Source organism: Pezoporus occidentalis, unplaced genomic scaffold (genome assembly GCF_034315485.1).
Source record: "Pezoporus occidentalis ecotype Australia unplaced genomic scaffold, CSIRO_AGI_Poc_V1 ctg229, whole genome shotgun sequence".
NCBI lineage: Eukaryota > Metazoa > Chordata > Aves > Psittaciformes > Psittacidae > Pezoporus > Pezoporus occidentalis.
In genome coordinates, this window is record NW_026914169.1 from 679,461 (window position 1) to 698,455 (window position 18,995).

Below are 18,995 nucleotides of genomic sequence, written 5' to 3' on the forward strand. Positions count from 1 at the left end.
GAGAACATGTTATACAGCCTCAGCATACACCCACACACTGTGCAAACAGAGAATTATGCATATCCCCCGCCCCTGCCCTTGCTAAACTAATCAAAGCAATAGATTATCCTTAGGGGCTCTGTCAGATCAGGTTTCAAAGTTGATCACCTCTCTGTGCAAGAATACACGCCAAGCTTAAAACCAAGCTGCAAGAGCTGCTGACAGGACTCACAGGAAGCAGGGAGAAGAAAGTTACAAGACCTGTCCCCAGGCTTCCCTCTCACTCAGCGCCGACCCCAGCCTCCCAGTGGGGGGTAGCAACTCGCACTGTCATCCACTTGATGACTTTTCAAAGAGAAATGTTCTTCTTTGTTCGTGTGAGATACTCTCTAAGCTATTTTATTATCTCCTTTCTACTCCCTCCCTTAAAACCTCCCAGCTTGTGACAGCAACAGAGAGATGAATCAGAGCAAGGCAGCCCTGCCACCCACTGAGCCCTCGTCTGCACCCACATGCCAGCTGTTTGCACAGCACATAGCACAGAAGCCTTCACATGCTGATAGGCTTCAGGTGCTTTAACTGTACAAACAGGAGTTGTGCAATGCCCTGGGGATTTCAAACAGCTGGTCTTTCTCAGGCCCTGCTTTTCATACCAATTTTGCAAGTGGGCAGTGAATATTTGGTTGTGCAAACTGTACGAGGGTGTGAGGAGAACTGAGTTTGCTTCAGCCAGAAAGCATTCCTCGCAGTTCAGGTCCTTGGAAAATGATAGCCTGGACCTAAACATTTATCACTGGCATCAACAATTAAGACTTGTGTTTCAGAGGTGCACAAAATATCCATCTCTCTCTTCGCTGATTTGGTTTGGAAAAAAAGCTTTAACCATCTAAATGAATCCACCCAGACAAGTTTTTAGACTGGGGAAGAAGTCAGAAAAAGAGTAAAAGTCATTACACTTTTCACTTTTGCTGTTTTCAACACAAGTCCTCACTACACGAAGCTGCTCTCTCGCCTGCACCAGGGATGGATCATCTCACTCTCAAGCCTGCTGTTTGCTCATCTCCACCTCTTCTCCCACTCTTGGGGCTCACCTGTAGTCGTGGGTGAGGGTGACACAAGATTCCTCCTTCCGCAGTCTGGCCAGGAGTGCTCCCCCCTCCAGCTGCAGCTTGACCAGCCGTGCATCTTCAAGAACATTCTTCATCAGCTGCCTGTAATTCCTCAGCAGCACAGCTGCCTCCTGCAGGGATGGCAAGATCAAGATAAGCAGTTACTGCAACTACAGGCAATGAGGTAACAGGCAAAAAATATCACCCAACCAAAACCACACATAAACCACATCTCACCTTGGCTCACCCAAGGGAAGAGGAAGGTTGGTTCCCACAGCTGTTTCTGTCAAGGCTGCCAAGCCCAAAATGATAAACAGCATTCCTTATACTCTAGATACTTTCCCCACCAGGCTAAAATGAAAACCTGATTCCTACCATTGCCCGTGCTCCATTTGCAAGGCATGGAAAGAACAAGCTTTCCAGCCTCATCTTCCACTCACAGCTGGCTCCTACTGGTCTTAAGAGCCTGGCTCTGCATGGCTCCAGGCTGTGGGAAAGGTGCACATGAAAGGTTCGTGATATACACACAGATACCTGAAGGCCCAGAGAAGCCAATGCTTTAACTACTGGGACCCTCAGTGCAGAGTTGGCAGCATTTCTTACTATGTAAGTAGTACAGCAGCTTCCCAAGAGTTAGGAAATACAGTGTTTGCAACAACACAGGCTTGGTCTTTGTACCTTCCTTTTCGTGCCCACTTCCAAACTTCTGCTCTAAAGGCCCCAAAAATGGAAGCACAGCACAGCCTTGGCCTGGCGAACACTGTCTATATTGTCACCTAAATTTATTCCAGGCCATTCAAGCCAACCTCCTGTTGCACAGTCCAAGGCAGCTGCTCAGCACTAGAGACACCAAAGCTAGTACCAGCCTCAGAGCTGTGGAGCTGCTAGAATGTGCTCCAATACTGGAGCAAGCATCGTCAGCAACAAGTACAGCTGAAAGGATCTTCTGGGTGATGCTGAGGGATCAAAGAGCCAGCTTCTACACATAGCAAAGCCTCTGTCACTTCATCTGGGTTAGCTTCTACTAGTCCTGCTATCCCGCCAGCTCCACAGTGACACACAGTACTTGGAACACTCTGCTACTACAGGCTGTAAATTAAAACCTACAACTCTTCTGCAGCTACCCATCGACCTGCTGTCTGTCTCTCTGATACAAAGTGAGGGACATGTTTACCTCAGCTCTTCCGGGCAATTTTCCAGTTTCCACTTTATGAATAGCTCCCTGGAGGAAGGCACAAGCACCTTGGCATCCATGTAGCAAGTGTTCCAGCTTCTACAAGAAGAAAGGACCAAGGCAGAGAGTATTGTTTCATAGCTGACAGGAAAGCTGTCTTTTCAGCTTGCAGAAGGTTAGAAGTACAGAAATCAAGAGAGGATCAAACACATTAACCAAAGGCTTCAACTATACCTCTCTGTATCAGCAGAGAGGCCCATCAGAGGCTTCAGATGCACCATGCTATGTCTGCAAGAGTGCCCAGCAAGGCCTCGATGCAGACATTACAAACCTACATACTCATGGCTGCTATGGGTCATGCTTTGGAAAAGGAAAAGGAAAAAGCAGTCCACTGCTTTTCCCACATTCCACTTGTAACACCCACATTCTTTCTTGTAACTTCCCACTAAGATGATTCATTATGTATGAATTTTGGAGGAACAAAACACAGAATGAGTACTTGGAATTTCTCTACCTTAAATCATTTCATGTCAAAAGTAATGCAAATGAAAGATCAGGAAACTGGAAATCTTCCAAAATTAAGCATTTTAACCTACTGAAAAATCTGAAATCCCTCCTCATTTTGGGAGTGGGGGTGGGGGAAACACTCCAAACATTTTACATGGTTCACAAGGCAGTACTTTTTAGAAAAGTCAGTGATATAAAGCCTATATCTTGTCAGATGCCACCCTCCAGCTACTGAAATCAGATATTCCAAAACAACAGTGCTCAAAACAAACGAAAAAAACCAGCTGTTTGACTCTTCCTGAGCTGAACTCCCTCCTCCCCAGAGTGCTGGAACAACTCCAGCAGTGACAGATTAGCAGGCAGGATGCAGGTGAGATCATCCAGACAGGAAATAAACACTTTGCCACATAGCTAAAGGGGTTGAATATGTTGGTCATTATCACATCACACCATCCTATAAATAGGCAACCCATACATACTGATTCCTACACTAACTCCCTTTGGTAACGTTTTGCATGTTAAAATGTAAGATACAAACATGAAGTAGTCTGATATCATGCTCCTTCCTTCTGCACAAACAAAGCAAGTTTGTGCAAAAACTTGCAAAACAAACCTCTCAAGTTTTTCCCCTCAACTCTGTCCAGAAAACTAGTCCATAACCTTTTGCAAAGCTTCTCTGTTTTCTTACTGCCAAATAAACTTCAAATTCAATCCCAGGCACCAAGATCAGGCTTCTGTACCATTAGTGCACAGCTCAGGTTCTTATTAGTACTTTAAGATGCAAGCTTAAAAAATGGGTTCTAAAATAAGTTGAAAAGATAAGTTAACACCTGGCACGTGCTAAGCCTAACTCCTGCAGCTTGCTAGCAGTGACACAGTGGTGCTCTTGGTGATCCCATAACCTGCTTCAAATGCTGCAGCGTGCTATGCAGCCCTTAGAGCAGTGAGGCCAGAGTCAAAAATAACTGAGCCTTTTGGAAGCAAAGGTGATGTCTCTTCACCTACCAGGATGAGAAAGTCAAACTACACATGAAGACAGCCAATGTAAGTGCAGATTTGCAGAGATTTAATCCTGTCTATTCTCAGTTTGCCAAGTATCTCTCAATACAGCTTTGGAAGATTCAACAAGCACATGATCCATGGGACTTGTGCTCCCTCCACACCATGAGTGTACAGAAATTGGTGCCACAAATGACACTTTTGCAGACTCCTGGCAGTCTGCACATACCGTGCTGCATGGCCAGTAATGCCTCCAGTCCTGCCACAGTTCATCAGTGTGCGCTGCACTGCTGGCTGCAGCACCCTTTGCTGGGGTGCCATATTTAGATACTGCATCTGGCTGCTGCAGTTTCAGCCCTTCTCTCTCTGAGGCTTAACCTGGACCAGCTCAAACATTTCCAGGGAGTGGTCAGCCTCCCTGGACCCTGGGCTGGCTCTAATCCACACCAGAGCACAGTTCACTGTAGGTATCTTGATCCACAACTCTCCTGGAGAAGAGCACAAAGGTCAAACAAGATCATGGTACTGAGGAATACTCAAAGCAGCCAAACCACAGGGAGAAGGAACGTACTTCTGGTACTGTCTTCCACTCTACTACCTTGCTCCTAAGACTCACTGACTAGAATCTGCATGGGGAAGCTTTTGTTTCCTCACCTCACACAGCTAGCTCTCAAAGAGCAACAAAATGTTCCCCCCAGGTGAGCCTTCTCTGTATTTTTAGTTTAGATGCTTTCTAAAGAGGTCTTGATGACAACTTTGGTAAATAAGTCAGTTACATCTAAAGGAGGAAGAAGATGCTCCTAGAAATCTGAACTGATTATGAGGAGCTTCCAAGTTTCACTCCTGCAAAGACTGCAGCTTTCACTCAGGAGCTCTTAGATTGGTCTGGGAACTTGCTCCAAACCCAATTAAGAGGTAACTATTTTTATTAAGCTCAAGTTCTTGATTTTTAGTTCAATGGCAAAATGATACTACCACCTTCTCCTGAGATTAGCTTAAAAAGTGTCTGTCCTTAAACTTCCAAGCATGACTGAAGAGAACTTCTACTGTATATCACACAAAACTGGATTCTGTTTCAGATTTGACCCTATTTTGAAGGGAAGGAAGAATCAATGCAGTTCAAGAAGGTGAGTTAAAAACTAAAACTTTAGCTCCTACAGTCATAACAGCAGGCCACAGTTGTTATGTTGACAGTATTAGTGTTCTTTTGACAGATTCATTTGCATAATTAGCTGTTACAGAAGCCATTGTCTTTTAATGCCTCTATGTTCAGCTGTTGACAGGACCCTCTTACTTCGAGTCCCTTACCATACCATTTCTTCTCTCACAAGGAATACCAGACAGCCCACTCACCATGCGGAAGATTAACCAGTCCCGGTGGCAATAAGGAAAGGTCCCATCCAGCTCTAGAGGCAGCTGTGAGCTGTCTATGTGCTTATGAAGGGATTTCATGGAGGTGAGAAGTTCAAACTGCACAGGAATAGAAGAAAAAAAAAAGCACATATTCCATTAGGATGTGAGTATTGAAGGAGGAGGTGAAGGGTAACAAAAGCCAGCATCCTTTACCTATCTTGCACAGGAACAAGGCACACAGCACATATCACTACAATATGAAAGAAAAAAATTAAGAGATCAGTTCAATCCTGGAGCAGCTTGCTGTACACCTTAGTGGGTGAACCTCAAGAGAATGCAGGCCACAGCGTGCCGTTTCACCAAGCAGAACAGCTGGGATGGAAGTCTGGCAGTAGCCAGCCTTTTCCAGAGCTCGTACCTCCTAGTAGAAGCAGAGCAACTCTCCCCTGTGTTCCCGTTGTGCTGCAATTTGCATTTGTCTGGATAGCTGAGAGGTGAAATCCAGCCACCAGCTTCCCCATGTCACTTCCTGGAAAAACAGTCTAACAGCACAGTCTTTGCCCTACCCTTGACTCTTCACTCATCACAGCAGCTATTTGCTCCTAGTGTTTCCCAGATCTTGATTCAGATAACTCACCTTCTGCAAGTCTGTAGTACCTCAGAGCAGTATTATACTCACCAGAGAGACAGACAAGTGCTCCTGAGGGTACATGGAAGCCAGCCCATACACAGAAACTCAGGTACAGACAGTAAACACCACCTCCCCACCCCATTGTGAAGTTTTCCACCTCCTTAAAAAATAGCAATGATGTTTCCAATTCCTCCTGCATGCCTGTGTCTTTATTACCCTTTGCTCTGTTCCCTCTTACACTCTTTGGAGTCCTTCAATATGTTTAATGTCTTCTGTAGCTCTTCCTGCATGCACATGCCTTCAGCCTCCTTTCTGACTTCAGATGCTTCCACATGGGGGCAATGAGGAAATGGACTCATTAGGTGTTCTTCAGCCTTTTGGGGCAGCACACCACACACAGAGCAAACCTGATGATATTCACAATGTTTTCATCCACAAGAGCCAAAAGGGAGGCCCTGGCCTGCTCTGAAGTCTACAGGGTTTCAGCAGGCACAGAATTTCAGTCAACTTTTGTGGCTTGTAAGAGTGCGAGAGCAGAGAAAGATGTTAAGACACAGTCTGATGTTCATTTCTCTCAGAGTGTGTTTCTGCCACAGAGTGGCAGAGCACCTAATATAGCTATGGAATATCAAGGCAGATTTACTTCTAGTGAGGGTTTTCTGGGATGCTGAGATGATTTTCCCTCCTGTATAGTCTTATAGCCCTGCACAGACACCTCCTGTTAGTCTTCCCGGATATTTCAGCTGCAAAGAGGACCTCACAGTCATCTCCTCTTTGCCCTCTTGCAGCAGACTTTTAGCCACTGCAGCAGCAGCAGCTGTAAGGAAAGAAAATATGAGATATGCAAAAATCCAGGAAAGCAACAAGTTCCTTCAAAGGACAGAGTTGAGGATTTAGCCTAACAGGATCTCTTCCTTACCAAGCATTTCCCCCCTCCTTAACAGGAGAATGTGAAAAGCATCTCTATCCTTGTTAATTGGGCAGGGCTCCTTGGTACAGCTTTCTATGTGCCCAAAAAACTCCCTGTGTCCTAAGGGCCCCAGCAGATTGACATAATTATCACACAAATGTCACTGATGGACTCTACAGTAAACAGGGCATGGCAGATCTGTTCAGTTCACATAAACTTTACAACCCTATAAATACCACACCCCTAAGAGATCACGGCCATAAAACAGAACAACTGTAGAGATTTCATGTAAGGATAAACACACATCAGAGGACAGAGAAGCTGCTGGTTGGAGAGCTAAATAAAGGGCAGCAAGAGCTCCCCAGCAACCTCTGGAAGAGTGGCTCCATTACCTGTCCTGCTGGTGGTTTCTCCATCCGAAAAGTCAGGTCTCTCTCAACCAGAAGCAATACTCCATGAATACAATTAGGATCTATTTCCTACAACAGAACAGAGCACAAAGCCATTACCAATCTGCCTGGGATGCCCAGGAGGATGTACCACACCAGGTTTATACAAGAGATTGCAATTTATCCTTCAGAGGTATTTATACCCTCCAGAGGAAGTATATATCCTCCAAAAGCCTGGAGAGCCGTCACCAGTTATAGGAACGGCCATTCTGAAGAGCATCAAGGCCATATCCTTAAAGTAGTTTCCTTCACATCAACTAGTCCTGCAGCATTTAAGGAAGCAAAGAGTTCAGGTTTGGGCTACACTAAAAAAATAAAATAAAATTAAAAAATACAAAACTCTGCAGGGACAAGGAAAAAAAACACATATTCAATGTCCAAGTTTTTTCTTGATAACTTTCCTGGTTACTTTTCCTAACCAAAAGGAAGTTGTTGGGTTTTTTTCCCCATAGTGCCAAAACATCTCTTGTCTTTACTTACTGCCAACACACAATCAAGGACTTGCAACCTGTTGCTACTGTTAAACCAACAGAAAGTCCAAACACAAGGGATGTCTGGCAGCTGTGGCTCAAACTCCATGATCCAGGAGCAGCTCTCCAACTATAGAAGTACTCTACAGGGAACTGAGAAACAGGCACAGAGTGTGACAGCAGGAAGAGGGAAACACAGCAGGAAGGCCAGACCATGGAGACAGGCCCACTACCTACATAATGACCAGGATAGCAAGGAGAACAGCCATTTAAGTTGTCATGCCACATGGTTAAGTAAGAGCTATCCTATCTAGATGTGGCCTAAGACTGTCTTTGACTTTGCAAAGATCTCAGGAACTGCCAAGCAACAAATCTATTCCAGTATTGTTTGGCCGTGTCAGCAAGGGATACCTGTTAAATAAATGGCTCTGGCAGTGCTTAGGGTTAAAGATCTGACATGAGCAGCAGAGCCAGTGTACGGAGGCAAGTGGACCAGAAGAGACTGAGCCACCTAACCTGTCACTGGGCCCAGTACACAGATCAAGACACAGTGCCAACACAAAGAGATCCAGTACTGCAAGTCAAAGCAGCAGCAGAGATTCCAGAGCAGAGGAAAAAGACCTTTCTCTCATCGAGTCCTAAAGAAGGATCTTTTTGAATGGCAGGAAAAAAATCCCAACTGAAACACCTTCCAAAACTGTGAGAGGTTTCCAAGTCTTCTCAAATCCCTTTCTCCAAAGCAGATTATTCCCACTTTCACTGTTACTTGAACACTGGTTAAAAGGCCAAAAAGAATTTATTGCATAATTAGGCTGCATTAGGTAAATACTGAAGCTCATCTGAACAGAGGATGGAGAAGCATTACAACTTTACCAGCAGCTCTGAATGTGCCTGCTACAAGATGCTGAAGGATGAAGACTAGGCACACTTTGAAGACAGTCCATGGTACTAAATAAATTTCTTCTTTCACAATCCCTCTTCCACTCCAACAGTCATGAGAATTGCAATCTAACTCAGGGATAAAGGTAGTGATGGTGTAACATGAGGTTACAGCAGCCAAAACACTCACTCGTTTGTTACTCCTGAAAATAGAAACTGGAAAACCATTTCCAAAGAAATCTGTCAGGGGAGAAGTTCAGGGTTTTCCAATCTAAGAGGAGGTAGTATTTCCAAAGAAATCAAGCATTTTCAACATATATTTTTCTTTAAACAGCAGAAGAGAAGTCACTCTCATCCAGCACTGATGGAGTAATCCAAAATGACTAAAGCAGATTACAGGAGTGCCTCAGGAGAAAAGCAGAGCTGGTAACAGCAGGATGCTACTTGAGGAAGCCTTCTTGCAGCTTTCTGCAGAACTCTTACTGCCTTCACTAACAAAAACAGCTATCTGGAAGCAAAAAGACAGAGTCCTACATATGTGAGTGAACTCCTTACGTCCCAAAACAGGCACAGTGTGGATAGCATAGAACAGAAGGGCTCAACAGGAGCTCAGAAAGCACCACAGTAAATATCTATCCTTTTAGTATTATTCTTTAAAAAGAGAATTAAATACTTTCTTCTATCCTTCTCAGACTTAAATTTCAAACATTCTTCTGGCTCCCTGACCAAAATGGAAGCCCACGACCAGACTTATAACACTGGCACAGTTTGAAGCACAAGCTACCAGGAACACCTGTGTAGGTTGGCGGTCCCTAAATACCATGTTCAGTCTCAAAGTGACCACTTCTGATGGAGTGGTAGGAGGTCCCTGGTCTCTAATATCAGACCAAGGTCCTCTGTACTTCTGCAGTAACAGGGCATGCAAATAGTCCTCTTGAACAGAAAGGTTTGCATAGAGCTTTTCTGTTTACACCTGCTAGTTGTCTTCATACACATTCTTCCCTTCCCGATCCAACACAGAGATGCAGCAGATCATAGGATCAAGTGTTTGCCCTGATTTGCAGACTTCAAAAGAATCTCACTCCAATAAGACTCAGGCAGAGGAAAATCCCACAGATACCTGTTCACTGAAGGCCAGTGCACACATTCCACTGTCCACACCCTGCCTGCTCACAGACCAGCATATCAGCTCAGCACTACCAAGCAGCAAGGCACCTCTGAGTAGATTCCCCCAGCACAAAGCTTACTGGTGAACAACCAACCTGTGAACAAAAACCACAGCATCCTTTACCTCTGCAGAAATCCTTGTTTTGAAGCATCATTAGGCAGCTTCCCACAGAAACAAGCCTGATCTATTCTTGCAGCATGTATGCACTGTGCATTTCCCTTCACCTCTGTGCAGAACTGCCAGAGTTCCTCCTGCTCCTTCATGAGTTAGCTCTGCTGTGGCACCATATTCTGCCCCAGCTCCTGGTGCTGCCCAGGAAAAAAGGGTTTCCCAACCACTCATATTCTAAAAAGGGAAGGGGGAAGAAAGCTTGCAGAACACAACTGCCCCCACCCTTAAGATGGAGAGGATAAGAAGCTCTCACCAGTTTACTAGGTGGCTCTAGGCAGAGCAACTAACAGTATCCCAGTGCTGTAGGGAAAATTACCTGTAAGCACCAGAAGCTGTACATTAGCACTGAAGTCCATTCATGCATTTATTCAGGAAAGATAGAGAAGTGGAAGAAGTATTTCCTCAGACTGACAGATCTCAACCTAGAAGCCTGTGGAATCAGTCTTCCCTCCTCGGGGAGGTTCTCTAGGGTTAACATATTAGAGCACTGCAGCAGGAAGAGACTCTGCATTAGGACATCCGATCTGTGCTCGCCCAGTGTGGAGGCAAGAGGAAAACCAGCCTTCAAAATTGAACAAGCAACACCAGGTCTCAACATTTAACAGATTACATTCACATTAGCATAGTAGGTCTCACAAAAGCCATATAAATAAAATCCTGTTAAAGTAGAGAGAACAGCAGAGAAATGAGCTCCAGAGACAGTCTGCCAGAGATAAGAGACACTGTGAGATGTGTCAGGAATTTCAGAAAGGACCCCAAGGAGATGATCTGTTCTGTGAACCTTAAAGGAGGAACACACAGACTGTGCTTCTGCAAACCTCAGTGTGCTCCAGAAAGTTTAGTTTGCCTCACTGCAGTTAAAGTCAGATTTCTGTACTTCTCTATATCCTTGTTTCAGAGCCAGTGAAAGTAGGATCACAGAGGTAAGTCCTAAAGGATCTCAGAGGAGCCAAGGGATTATTCCTGTGCCATAACCAGATGATGAGCTAGCTGAACAGGTCTCATTCAGAGTCTGCAGAAGAGTCATGGTAATGATCAGAAAACCACAAGCAGAGCCATCAGCCCGTCAGTCACTGTTACCTGGGGCACATGCTCAGCTTCAACAGTCTATCTTGCAGCACATTAATCCCTGTTAACTAACTGTTGCACCACCCTGATAATAAGGTGCACAGAGCCAAATAGTCATCACAGCAGGATATTACAGAGGCACTGCAAAAAGCTTCCCCCTACCTTCTTTCAGAGGGTAGGAAACTTAAGGTTAGAATGGCTTTATTCCTGTCATGCTTGTATGAGACTGGGGACAGCCTCTACATTTTGCTGATTTCCAAATCATCCCATTACCGTGACCATGAATGTTACATGGGCAAGAAAATCCTTAAAAGCTTTAGCAAGCCCATTGGCATGTGGGCACAGCACAGAAGAGAAGGTACTTGCTTGTTCCCTCTGCAGAACTGAGCAGGGCACCGGATTACTCTTTCATCACAGAGAAGGAGCACACTGATAGAGCTCACAGCTCCACCCAGCCCAGGAAGCAGGAAGACAGACTTCTGACTCAGTTCCAACTCTCAGATGTGGCACTGAAGCATACAAACCACAGAGACACCAGCTTCATTAAAACATTGCCCCATTCCAGTTTTCAGAATTGGAGTCCTAAGAGACCTAAGCTCTGATTTAAAAGGAACACCTGCTTAAACAGGATTAGTCATAGCTGCATCCCAGCATCTCCTTGGCTTCCTGGCAGCAGTAGATAAAAGCTGCTTGGGAGTGGGGAAAACACAGCCCACTTGCTTTCCAAGTAACTGATATGAAAGCCTTTGACCTGAAGCAATACAGAGTTACAGCACGTCCAATTCCCGTCATTCACTGACAGCCACATCAACCGCTGTATGAGCTCTGCCACCTGGCAAGACAAGCAGTGTCTTTCCCTTCCCTCTGCAGCAGGCAGATGCCTCTCCTCCCTGTATATTTCACACAGCCCTGCAGTGCAGGGGACAACATCTCCAAGGATGATACCTCTTGACAGTGTTTAGAGTTGGGTATGGGGTGTTCGCAGCACAGAGGTAGAAGCAAATCTGGAGGGATGTGGAGGGGTGTTCTCCTTTAACTCAGACTTGCTTAGGTTTTTTGCTTTGTCTGCAGTCTGGCAAGTCCAGATCATCGTCCTAAGACAGGGCTGCCTGAATAACTCCACCTCCCAAAGTTAACTGAAAGCCAGGTAGCAGACGGAAACATAAGCAACAAACGGAGATGTAACATCCAAGCAAGACAGCAAGCCAACTAGTGTTTCTTTGCCCAGGCTCAATGCTCACCTGCAGTGTGCTGAATGCCTTGAAGAGAGCGGGAACTGGTGAACAGCGACGAGCATCCACAAGAACAGTCAGACCCAATGCCTGACATTCTGGTCTGCAAAGACAGAGAGAAAGAGGTCACTTTTGTCACCAGTGACAGTCAACAAGACTATGAAAACAGAACCTGTAATCATGACAGGGTAAAGAAAACCCAGTACATTGCAGCTCTGTAAGAACAGGGAACTAACTGGCCACCTTCTCCTAACCAAAATACATATACATACAAAAACCACCTCCTGGATTGCTCTGTTTTTACCTTCACTATTTCCACTTGAACTTCCCAGTTCCTAGGATACATCTCACTGATGGCAGAGGTGCTGATGCCCGCTCTGGGAAATCCACACAGGAAACCCAGTCCTTCCTAATTGTATTCAGGGACAAGCTTGGCCTTAACCACACTGCTTCACAAGAAAAGCCCTTCTGCATCAGCCCCAAAGATCTTGGCCAGTATCAGATTTGAAAGGAGAAGCATAAGAAACAAAGCATGAGTAGCAGAAGGTTTCTTGTAGGTTAAGCCTGCTCCTTTTATCCAGTTTGTTTGTTAACAGAACAAACAATCACTAACAGAGAGTTAAGCTTTACCTCTTAATAGTTTAATCATCTAAAAATGAAACAAAGTCTCAGTAGAGCCTGAGATGAGCTGGAGGGAGTAATGAGGCTGTCCGTCATACTGAATGGAAGAGTAACTGCAGCAAACTCCAGCCTGCAGACTCCAAAATGAATTGTCAGCCAGACATCAATGCAGATTTTCTCAACCCTTGCAGATCCTCCCTCCCTCTCAGCTTGAAGGGCTGGTCCTAAAATATCATGTCACAACACTATCATGGAGCTGCTGCATGACTGCCCTGTCATAGCTTCCAAATCCCATTTTCTGAGCTAATGAAGGATAACAAGAATGGCTTGGATTCATAGCAATGCATGAAAACATTCAGTACATACCTAATTCTACCACAGCATGTGCACAAGGCAGATACAGAATTGCCAGCACGTTTACTGAACACAAGCCAGTTCACCCTAGCAGTGGATCCCCATCTATACAGTTTTGGGACAGTCTGCATCACGTTCCTAGGCCAATAAAGTCAACCTGGTCCACCCTCTGCCTCAGCTTCCACCCGCAAAAGCCTGTCAGCCCAAAAGTGTCACAAACCTTGGGATGCTATGCAAATACAGAAGAAGGCGCACAAGCTCAGTGGTATTGCAGTGGGGGTTTAACCAGACTGTGTTCCTTGTTGTTATTATGGTCACTGCACGTCCTGATTTATCTCTGGTACCTGTAAAAAGAAGAGGGGGAAACAAAATGTCACACAAGGAAGTAAACAGAGTCTGATTCTAGTTGTGTATGCCCCATATTCCCCTACTGCCACCGCACCACGTTCCTGGAAATGGACTAATCAAGTCCACAGAACTTGATATAGTGTATGCCACAGATTGTGGTAGGCTATATACACCCTTCCAAAGCATCCAAATGCTGTCTGAGTAAAGTAGCTGAGCTCTGTTTGTCTTTCTCTCACAGTAGTGCTGCATTTGTAGTGCTCTCTTCTACACAGACAGATGTTCTTCACAAAATATGGCTGAATTTGGATAATGATAACCCAACCATGTGAGAAAAGCAAGAATCTCAAGCTCCACGTAAATAATCTCATCTTTTAACACCCTAACTTATGTTACAGTAGTCACATTGCTGTCAGATGAGAGAATGCAGGCAGGTTTGCAGAACAACATGTGCTACCTAATGAGACTGGGCATCCACATGGAAACAGACATTTCCTCCTGAGAGCAAAGCCCTGGAGGACCAAGAGCCCAGTGCTCTCAACCATGGCTGCAAAGCATGCAGACCAGAAGGGCACCAGACAGCCAAGTCAGTGCCAGGCTGTCATTACTGTCAGCTTGCTCAGTGCCTAGGAATAGATAAGGCACAGCACGGGCAACACAGCTGAGCAGTGATACACTGAGGAAAGAGAAACCCCTCTGCTTCAGTCAGCCAGAAGAGTTATCTGCTCCTGCCTTCCAAAAGCCCAAAGACATCACAGGAACCAAGTCTGCTCTAGGAGCTCCCAAAACTGAGCGATAGTCTGGCTTTAGGCTTCAGCCACAACATGCACCAAGAGCTCTGAAGGAAAGGAAGAGAACTGAAGAACCAGGGAGGTAACCAATTTGGCTAACAGTAGGGACTACACCTCTCCTGTGTGAAAAGTAATTCACAAAAACAGGAGCCAGTTCCTGCCATACAAATTGTATGGAGGGGTTAGGGGTGGGAAATTCCAACCACAAGACAGAACCAGAGGCTTAGAGAGAGTACTGTCGTTCTGTCTCTTCTGAACTTCATTGCTACCACAGGTCATACAGTTCTGGATCACCTCTCTCCCCATCCCAGGGACAAGCATGCAAGTGGACAGGTAAAACATATATAGACAGACAGCCCCAAGCACAGAAAACTGCCATGGTGTGACCTCAATCTGTCACTAAGACATGACTTGAGTAAGAGCCACTGACACAGATGGGCATCATTCAGGAGCAGGACTTTCTTGCTCCCAGGGACCAGACCTGTGGCACAGGCTCCCTCCTGCTAACAGCAGGGACAAAATCTTCCATTGTCTGTGTGGCTCAGGAGGAGGCTTATTACTCCTGCACTGCTGTATTCTGGACACTGTGTAATCAAAGAGCTAGACAGAAATTAGAAAAAGCTTACTAATATACCTTGTTTCTAAGGGGATCATCAGAAAATAAAAGCAAAGCACTGGTTACTGGGAAAATGGCGCAATAACCCAGGTCAGTAAAATCTTCCTTACTCTGAAGCAACATCTTCTGTCCATCAGGGTGGCTGGGCATTGCCAGAACCAGAGTAAACCTTGAACCTCCTTATAGGAGCCTGGGAATTGCCTGGCCAGGGCAGAAAAGCAAGCACTAGGGCTAGGCTCCCAAGAGTGGCATAACCAGATGATCGAAGAGCAGCAGCATACAGAATTGAAACTCCTGGAAGGAAGATTTATTCCCAACCCCATAAGCTACTAGATAATTAATTAGCTCTTATTCACTATACCTTATAAAAGTTATCCCTTCTAATGTAATTAATGTATCATTATTAAGGTCTAACAGAAAGCATTCAATCAAGTGGTGAGGGCATTCCCTCAGGACTTACCTACTGAAACCCAAGGAGACACACGAGATCAAAAATGTCACTCAAATCTAATACTGCTTCTACAGAAAACATGACTCCTCCCTTAGAAGTGATGTCAAACCCAAACCTTGTGCCTTAAATGCACCTCAAGGATACATATCTTCATCCCATACTCAGACGCATTTGCCATGTTTAAGAGCTGTACATTTCTGGTAGGACTCTATGACAAAGGAAACAACTAGAACATTGGATCACAGTCAGGCTTCTTCAACACCACAGACTATGAGCTTCTCTAACAGACCCCTCTCAAACGCTGTGATTTTTTGGCTGTTGGACACAGTATGAGAACATCCAACCTGCTCAGCAGACCAGAAGATTAGAAATCCTCCTTTCCAGTTTGTTGTAACAATTTATCTCCCAAGGCAAAGTTACATGTTTGAGTGTACCACAGCTTTGCCCTGCAGTTGGTTTCTCATTCACTTTTTTTTCTGGAAGACTGGACAAATCTTATTTCCCTTCCTCCTTCCCTGCACAGAGGTGTTTTCACCTCATTCTCAATCATCTTACAAAACATCTGCAAGTGTTCAAGGGCAGGCTGGACAGGGCTTGGAGCAACCTGGTCGAGTTGAAGGTGTCCCTGCCTGTAGCAGGGGGCTGGAACTGAATGAGCTTTAAGGTGCTTTCCAACCCAAACCATTCCAGGATTTTAAGATAAACAACTTCCCAATCTCTTGCCATAAGACATCCAATTCAATTACACAATGGCTGTCACCCTTCCTTGCCCCACCTCCAAAATTCACCACTTCCTTTTATAACAGAGGCAGCAGAACACCCCAAACTATTTGAGGGGCATCATCCCAAGTACACACAGGTAAAAAGCACTTGCTTAGTCTGGCTAGTCATCCCCTCTCCTTTACACATCCCAGGTCAAAGCTGGTCTTGCAGCTACAGTACTGAGCAGGACATCGTACAATCAGGTACAGGTTGGAAGGGAGCTCCCATATCACATGTAAACACTGAATAATATTTGACCTAAAAATGATCTCAGCAATACAATTCTGGGAAGTCCTCTTTTGACAGCTAGTTTTTGTCATCTTATACTCAGCTATGCTATCATTCATCCCACATGTTGCTTCAGCCACACCTCACTGGGATATGCCAACACTACGTGTCATGAAATCAAATGTTTTCCAAAAATCTATTATATCTAGGCAGCTACATTTAATCAAACAAACTTCTAATTACCAAGAATAAAACTGGTTTTACAAGAGCGCTGTCAAATGGCATCTTCCATCCTTTAAGTATCTCCCAAGTGAATCAAGGTCCTACTGTTTCGACCAGGTCTGATGTCAGGCCCACCAGCCTATCATTAGCTGCACCTTCACTCTTTGAACTACTGGGATGAGCCCACACATACGGCATTTCTGACTCACAGGTGCTTGGTTTACATTTTCAGAGTCCTGGGAGCAAGTTAATATGACTCTCGTGAGAGGGAAGTTCTACTTCCTGTCCTTCCCATCCAGAAATTTTAGATAATTCAAGAAGTGTTGGTCCTGGAGAGGTCTGGGATGAAAGAAATGGAACTGGCACTAGTCTGCAGCGCTGCCAGCAGAGGCTTATCTCCTTTGCCCTCCTACAAATCACACCAGGCATATTCTGGCTCAGCTACTCACCAGGCAGGTAGGCAACTCCACTCCTGAGCACTTCTGGGTTCACATCCTTGGCTATGGTAGGTGCAGACCGACTACCCCAGGCAGCCCCAGGAGCTGGGGATGTCGGGGGAGTAATGGCTTTTGAGTTTTCCTCCAGGGGACTGACTTGACTCACTGGTTTCAACACATCTGCACCAGTTGCTTCTTTTCTAGTCTCTGCCCCTTCAGACACCATCCCTGTAAGACAAGCAGCAGTCAGAAGCTGAGCAGAGCTCCACCCAGAAGGTCCCAGGTGAGTACCAGACTGAGGAGGAATTCTTCCACCCCTAACACCCTCCAGTCCTCACACTGGTAGCAGGCATGTTCCAAACTGGTTCTAAAACATTAATACCACTGTAATTCTACTAAAATAACCCACCCAAAACAAAAAAAAACCAAACCAAAACAAAAACAAAATCCCAAACAAAAAACAAATTAAAAAAAACCACCACACAAACATCCCCCCCCCCAAACAAACAAACAAATCCTTAAAAAAAAAAAAACAACAACAAAAAGAAACCACCAACCACAAAACCCAAAAAACAACTGCTAAGTTTGCAAGGTACAAAACCTCAATTCAGATCAGGATTACTGTAGTCCAAGTAATTTTTAAAGGTAAGATATCGAGCAGTACATGTCCGCTCACAGCCTGAACGTCTGGCACAGCACAAGTCCCTGGCCAATATCCAGCAGCTTGAGCACAGTACAGTGATAAACCAGTTTCTGACAGGGCCAGCTGCTCCAGAGCAGAATTACTCCCCCAACACCACTTTCAGATTAATTCCTGAAAATATGAAGTCAACTGGAGGCTGACAAGTCAACTGAAAATGAGCCAAAGAGACCTTGCTGCTTGTCCAGACGTTAATTAATAGTCACTGTGAAAGTCAGGAACTTACTTTAAACCCCTGAAGAACAGGATGATTACACTAATCAGCTCTGTCTGAGAACTGGAGAAAATGCTGCCTTTGCCCAATACCTCAGCTGTAAAGTACAAGTTATAAGAATCAGTTAATTCTAAAATTAAATACCTAAGCAACTACATGGAAGCTAAGGCCAGGCTGGACGGGGCTTGGAGCAACCTGGTCTAGTGGAAGGTGTCCCTGCCCATGGCAGGGGGTTGGAACTAGATGAGCTATAAGGTCCCTTCCAACACAAACCATTCTTGGATTCCGTGATACTAATGCTAGTTTTATCAAGTTTCAATTTTCTTGTAAAAGTAGTTTGAGAAAAGAAAAAAAACAACCTACTACCTATTGTGTAAGTAGTATTCTCCATGTCTCAACACCATAGGGGTTAGAAGTCAAAAATACATCTTCAACAATACATACATCTTCTACACTATGTCTTTAGCACCTTAAGTACTCTGCTACACTATCCCACTGCATGCCAGAAAGACAGACTAAAGAAAAGGCTGTACTTCACTGCAAACCCCCATACTTCAATATCCAACAACAAAAATCAACCTTTTCTTAGGAAAATAAAAGAATGGCATATTTATTTGCTTGCTGTGAAGTCAGACGTTTTAATTGCTATTTAAAATTGACTTCAACCATCCTACCTTCCTGCTACATCAACAATGCTGACACTTGACTCAGTTTATTTACTAACAGATTCCAATACTTCATTAAAGAGCAGGACCAGGAACAAAGCAGTCCTTGAAGTGGCTTTTGATACAAGTTTTAGCAATGAAGATTTACAGGTTGAGACTCAAGCCCAGCTGCTTTCAAAATTGCTAAAGTGGGTAAGAGAAATGCCCTGAGCAGCGTGGCTCACTGCGCAAAATTATCTGGCAGCAGGGGGAAACTAGTAGGGGCTCCAGAGCATTGCACCATTGAGGCCATGGTGGAGCCACTGCTCATTACTTTTTGGTAACACCCCTCTTGAAGGAGCATTGCTGGGACCCAGGTTGGCATCTGCTGCACCTGGCCATGTAAACTGCTGTGATGGCTTCAGGGCTCTGCAAGGTTTTGGCATGTAGCAGAGCTCAGTTCTGTTCCTAGCACTACCTCAGCCTTCACCTTCCGGCAATGCAAGAGGTC

At 44.9% G+C, this 18,995-nt stretch overlaps 1 protein-coding gene across 4 annotated transcripts in view; it reads right to left on the minus strand.

Annotated features, from left to right (window-relative positions):
• The window catches only part of PLEKHG4 (pleckstrin homology and RhoGEF domain containing G4), an 89,147-nt gene that overhangs the window by 40,816 nt on the left and 29,336 nt on the right, over nt 1-18,995 (minus strand). For all 4 annotated transcript variants that reach the window (XM_062621166.1, XM_062621165.1, XM_062621164.1 and 1 more), the window contains 7 exons: nt 16,939-17,154; nt 13,295-13,418; nt 12,109-12,202; nt 7,055-7,141; nt 5,122-5,238; nt 2,263-2,361; nt 1,071-1,219 (listed from right to left, as the gene is read on the minus strand). In XM_062621166.1, the coding sequence (XP_062477150.1) occupies nt 1,071-1,219; nt 2,263-2,361; nt 5,122-5,238; nt 7,055-7,141; nt 12,109-12,202; nt 13,295-13,418; nt 16,939-17,154 (886 nt within the window). The remainder of the gene's footprint in view (nt 1-1,070; nt 1,220-2,262; nt 2,362-5,121; nt 5,239-7,054; nt 7,142-12,108; nt 12,203-13,294; nt 13,419-16,938; nt 17,155-18,995) is intronic.